The sequence below is a fragment of the Empidonax traillii genome, unplaced genomic scaffold (genome assembly GCF_003031625.1).
Source record: "Empidonax traillii isolate 1590-97213 ecotype Southwest subspecies unplaced genomic scaffold, ASM303162v1 scaffold903:size462939, whole genome shotgun sequence".
NCBI classification, from domain to species: Eukaryota; Metazoa; Chordata; class Aves; order Passeriformes; family Tyrannidae; genus Empidonax; species Empidonax traillii.
The window spans coordinates 238225-244224 of record NW_020956096.1 but is presented as its reverse complement, the minus strand read 5'-3'; the positions used below and the strand labels follow the sequence as shown (position 1 = coordinate 244224).

Genomic DNA, 6000 nt, shown 5'->3' with positions numbered 1-6000 from the left:
GCCCCCTCGCTGGCAGTGCGGGGGGAGGAGCAGCCAAGGCCTTGAGGCTGTGTAAGCCCTGCTCAGCAGTGACCACAACATCCCTGGGTTATCAGCTGTTTGCAGCGCAAATCCGAACCCACCCCACTGAAGAAAATGAACTCCTTCCCAGCCCAAACCAGCACAAGCTGACTGGCATAGGGTGTGGGATCTCAGGAGAGCATCGGCTCACAGAGCAGGTGACCAAATACGTGGTGTAAAGTTTGTTGATAAATAATTACTGAAAATTTCCTGTGCCATCCTGCCATTATTGGTTTAGATTAGATATTAGGAAGAAATTCTTCCCTATGGGGGTGGGCAGGCACTGGCATAGGTTGCCCAGAGAAGCTGTGGCTGCCCCATCCCTGGAAGTGTCCAAGGCCAGGTTGGACAGGGCTTGGAGCAACCTGGGCTAGTGGAGGGTGTCCAGTGGCAGGGATATTGGAAAGAGATGAGCTTTAAGATCCCTTCAAACCCAAATCAGCCTGTGATTCTGTCATTATAAGATGCAGAATGACTGTGAGTTACCTTTTTTTTTACTAGCAGGTACAGCTGCTGTAACCTGTGAGCCCCAGCCATGAAGGCCAGGAATTTCAGTCCTGTGCTTTAGCCCAGTTGCATTTACCACCAAATATTTATTACTTTAGGAAAGTCTGTGAAGGTATTGGGGTTACTGGGACCAATTGTGATTCTTAGGCTGTCCTTTTCACACCCCTGCTGTGAGAAGCAGTGGACCCAGTTAACTGGTGCTGTAGAACATCGTGCTCTGGGTGGTTTTCATTTAAGATGACATTAGAGCAATTTCACCTTTATCTAAAGCTTCGTTGCACTGACTTCTAGGCAAGGTCATACACACTTAAATATCCAGTAAGAGGCAATAATTTAATAGATCAAACAGATAAATTACATTTCAGTGAGATCCACAGGCTCAAAGGACTTTTTAAATCTTTTTCAGTCAGACTTGAAGTAGAATCAAACTTCCTCGTTTTGCAGCATGAAATTGTACTTCATGCTTCTCTAACGAACGCCTTGACATTTTTTTCTGAAGCATTTTAAGCAAGGATAAGGTTCATCCACTGAGGATCCTGGGCAGCAACAGCAAGAAAATAATAGTATTTGTATCTGATCCCCTAGAAACAGACACCTGTTCTGTAGGAGCAGAGCTTCTGTGATTCAAAACCAGATATAATTGTCCATGTTGGTCTTTGATTTGCACCATTGGGTTACAAGTAGCTCTGTGCTTTAACATACTTTTAGGAAGCAGGTAGCCTTTGGTGCAAAGTGGCAAACACAGACTCTGTAGTCCTGCTTTTGTACCTATCAAAGATGGCCATGTTGGCTGCAGCTGAGTGCTTTGGGAACAGAGGAGCAGTACAAGTGTGTTCAGTACAACGGTTACACCCAGTTAACTACTTCAGCCCCTCAGCAACTCTGCCTGGGCCTTGGGGATGCGTTCCAGGGTGTCAAAAGGGTACCTGAGTCCGAGATCCCCACCCTGGGTTGGGTTGTTTTGGTAGACAAACTGAATCCCTTTTATGAGCCCTGATAAGGGTGTTCTGGATCTAAAATAGAATTCTTTGTGGTCTGGATTGCAACCTGTAGTATACAGTAGTTACTGAGCTCCTTTGTATCCTCACACAGTGCTAGTAAATGACTGCGGTAATTTGGTCAGGCAGGAGGCACAAATTTATGTTTCTTTGCATTTAGTTGATATTTAGGTACATGAGCACACTGAAATTTTAACTAAGCTTTGAAAAAAGAATCTAGAGCAGCAGCGTGGAGGTGGCCATTTTGTCTTTTAAACAGGAGGATAAAACCTGCAGGTTTATTTGTTCAGTAAATAAAGTTTGATGTTCTTCAGAACGCTTCTGAACACTGTCGCATATCTCTGCCGTAGTGAGTAAGGAAACCCAGTGTTCTGTGTGGAGAGAGGCAGGTCCATGTCTTGGGGACCTCAGAATAACAGACCAACAGTACTGGCTTTCCCCTGAGCTGGCTGCCTGCAAGGTGGGCACAGCACAGGAAAATCCTACTGTATTTTTTACACTTAAATGTAAACAGAGAAGTTTTACTCAGACCAGCTGCCATTATTTCATAGTGCCAAATGTATTTTGAAGACAGTCCTTCTTTTGGAAGGTATTTGGGTAAAATGATCTCTGCTCTACCACCAGAATCTTACTGGGGTTGCACTTTGAATCACTGTGGAAAAAGGGGTGTGGGGAGTGTAAATAAATCATTAATGCTGTGTTTGTGATGAGTCTGTGTTTGTATTATCTTCCTCTACATAAGGAGTGGTGGATATATAGTTTGTTTACTGAGATAGGCCCTCAGGTATTCCTATAAACTCGTTATCACAGTCTGTGTGGGGCTGAAAACTGAGGGCTTCAATTCTAGTTACTTTAGCAGGGTAAAATGGCTTTTAATCCCCTACTTCCAAGGATTTCAAAGCAAGTGAATGTTAGTGGTATCCCTGTGAAGCAGGTAAATACTGTCAGTTTGCAGGTGGGAAAACTGAAGTATGGAGAGATTCCTGACTTGGGATCACACACAGCTGGTGGCAGAGTCCCAGCTTTCTCTGTGATCCTTCAGTTACTAAAAAGTTACTTCCTGTTTTATTTTCACTTAATCTCATTTGAATTGCTGTTAAAATCTTCTAGGTTTGAGAAACTTCCCTAGACCTCTCTTGGTGGCTGGCCCTTCGAGTTCCGGGAGCGCCGAGGCCGACAGTGGGCTCTTTGCAGTGCCCACGACCCTACCCCCCAACAGCCGCCATGGGAAGCTGTTCCTGCCCAGCAAGGAAGCAGAGCTGACCTTCCGGCAGCACCTGGACACCATCAGTATAAGTGAGGTGACTGAGTGGAAAATGCAGCCTGAGCCGCCTTCCAGGAGGTGTCCCAGGGGTTTGGGGATTTTGGGCTCAGTGCTTCTCATGATGCTCAAGTCTAACATTGTATTAGCTGAGATGAGTCAGATTTGGAGTATATAACTGTGCTTTGAAGTGACATTACCTGTTCAGACCCGAGTCTGAGTGACATCACACAGCCCAATGAAACTGGTTCACTCTCTAATTAAGTTGCTCCAGCAAATATATTTGCCAGGTTTAGCAAAAACTGATCCCCTTCTGATGTGCAGCTAATTTTAACACAACCTCATTGCTGTATTTAAGTCAAATACAATCTCAGTAACAACTTCATAGGAAGCTGCAGTAGTTAAGTAGTGAAGTGCTTTTTTTGAGGAGAAAGCTTTATCTCCATAAAGAAAAATATATTCTTGGTGGAAAATGTTCTGACTGTAGCAGAAAGGATATTGTGCTGTCTGAAACAAACCACAGTGTTTTAATTAACTTTTGAGTCAACTTTACTGACAATCAGAGTCCAGGAGGTATAATTTATTCTGGGTCTGGATGCTCAAAATACTTTGTAATACTGTTCTTGTCCAGATGCAGTCGGACTTCTTCCTGCCGAAGCCCAGGAAGTTACGGAACAGGCACTTGCGGAAGCCGTTGGTAGTGCAGGTCAGAGCAAAGTGTGAATGCCTCTTTTGCTCCCTGAGTAGGTATCAGTAAGGCTACAGTGATTTGAACCTAACGAAAAATTGAATTTCCCTCATACATCCACTGGAAAAGTGAAGCTGAACATAGGAAGGAACAGACATTTCAGTCTCTGGTGTAACCAGCCATGTTACATTCCCTGGGTGAGAAATATCAACAACAGCAGAAGTCCAGTGCCCCTGGGGTGGTTTGGAAAAATAAAAAAGCCTCTGCTCTGGAAGCAGGTTCTGCTTCCTGGGCCTGCTGGTGCTGAGGCAGAGGCAGTGTGTCCCTGTGCTGGCAGCCCTATTACAACAAGATCTCCCTTTAGATACTTTTCCTGCCTCCTGCTCACTAGTGCTGTTAAACTGTAGTGGGTATAAACCTCTAGTGAAATAAATCATAATACACTTTGACAGAACAATGATTCCAGGGGAAAACATGGAGTTTGCAAAGAGATGTATGGAAAAAGTGGCCTGTTGTCATGGTGCTTTTGCAGCAGACAGGCACTGCCCTCCTTCAGACTGCTCTGATAACCCAGGGAAAAGGCAAAATTCCCAAGTGCCAATATACCTTTTGTCTCCTCTGCTCTGTATAAGAGTAGGAGACTCAGAAATTAACCCCTGGTTAATTTCTATTTTTTTGGTCCTGGGATCTTCAGATCTGTGCAATTCTCTGTTTTTTAAGAGCTCTGAAGTACATACAGTTGTCTCATTAATTCACACTTGTTCAATTTTAAGGGAAGATCAGTTTGCACAGAGAGTAGGTGCTGTCCTTAAGATCACTGTTGTAATTCTGTGAGAGATTTGAAAAATACTGCAAGTATAATCAGAGAAGAATATAGTTCTAATCAGCATTTCTCTGAGAATTTTCCATGTGGAAATTTTCTCTTGTAATAATTTACAGAGAAAATACATTATTCCTATCTGTAACTTCTTTGTCAAGAGTACACAGACCTTGTTGGTGTGCCTGCTGCATGGTAGTGAAGCCGTGGAAATACTCTGCTTATTCTGGATGGTCTCATGAACTTCTGTGCTTTCTGAGATGAGCATTACCCTTTGTGTTTAAATCTGTTCTGGTTTATTGTTTCTCTCATGTAGAGAACACTGCTCCCCAGGCCGTCTGGAAATCCGTCCCAGCATGTCTGTTCCTTTTCTATCTTATCCAACTCATCCATTACAGGTGAGTCTGTGTCTCTTTTAGCACTTCTGTGGTCTGGAAAGTGTCCCTTAAAACTGCATAAAAGAGTAATTTCTAAAAAGAGGAAAATGCCCTGTCAAAACAAGTGTCATCAGCCCACAGAATGATGGGAGTTTTCTCTTGAATCATTGTTAAGCAAATCATGCTTGTGATAGAAATTTTTTCTTCAATTTCCCAATACTGAAAGTAGGGAAGAGCAAGGAGTTCTCAACAGGGAGACAAAATGTGGAACAAATTACTTAGATAGAAGTTTGTGTTCTGCAGTGTGTAATCATTTGTCTAGATTTTATATTGGGGTTTTTCTAGTACCTGGCATACTCTCTAAATTTCATACAGTATAATCAGTGCACTGCCCACATGTCCTTTTCTGCTGGTATGCTCCTGAGTACAGGTGTGGTAGTACAGGTGATCCCCCATCAAAGCCAGCATGAGACCTTAAGGGTTGTCTTCACTGACAGTATGAGAGCAGCCCCACTAGCACAGCAGCACTTGCTGTTGCATGCCTGTGGCAAGGCACTGGTTAGTTCACATAATATTTCAGCTCTCTTCCATCATCTCCATCAATTGCATTCCTGGGGCTTGCTGCTGCTTGGAATTTATTTGCTTCTACTGAACTGTGTTGTGCTCTGCTTTAAAGGTGTTAAATTTCATTTGCCTGAGAGGTATTAATCCTTCCCCCTAGGGAGAGGTTCATTTCGGCCAATCCAGTCCTCACTGACTAAAGCTGCTGTTTCTCGTCCAATTGTGCCCAAAGTTCTTCCAACACAGGCCACCAACCATCTGTCTAGTAAGTGGTTCCAAATCTGCAATAAAAGCCATGCTGGTGCCCCCCAGGCAGATACTATCTTGCAACACAGGGTGGGTCCCATCATTAGAATGATTAGGGAGGTGAAAACAGTGACTGCCTCTAGGTTTTATCTAGAGGATTATTTGGGATGGAAAGACATTCAGATGTTTGAAGTGGATTTTAAAAGGTCTGGGTGAGGTCAACCCTTGAAAGAACTTAAGTGTTTTAAATTGAGTCTATATAGCTGCTAGAGGCAAGGTAACAAAATAAGGCTCTGTTGTTTCTAGAGCCCCTCAAGTAACCTGTAGGAAACTTCTAGAAATTGCATAACAAAATACTTACCAATTTGCAGGACAAAAAAGGTAAAAAAATATAGGAGGAAAGGGGGGGGGGGGAGAACTGGGACGTTTCTCATCCATTTTGATATAGCCAGTAACAGGTTGAAACAGGGCAGAAAAGTTAAACC

General features: G+C 43.4%; 1 protein-coding gene across 5 annotated transcripts in view; it reads left to right on the top strand.

Moving 5' to 3' along the window:
- Positions 1-6000, top strand: part of CRAMP1 (cramped chromatin regulator homolog 1) — a 50108-nt gene that overhangs the window by 33728 nt on the left and 10380 nt on the right. For all 5 annotated transcript variants that reach the window (XM_027902674.1, XM_027902672.1, XM_027902671.1 and 2 more), the window contains exons 12-15: positions 2676-2857; positions 3458-3532; positions 4648-4729; positions 5430-5534. In XM_027902674.1, the coding sequence (XP_027758475.1) occupies positions 2676-2857; positions 3458-3532; positions 4648-4729; positions 5430-5534 (444 nt within the window). The remainder of the gene's footprint in view (positions 1-2675; positions 2858-3457; positions 3533-4647; positions 4730-5429; positions 5535-6000) is intronic.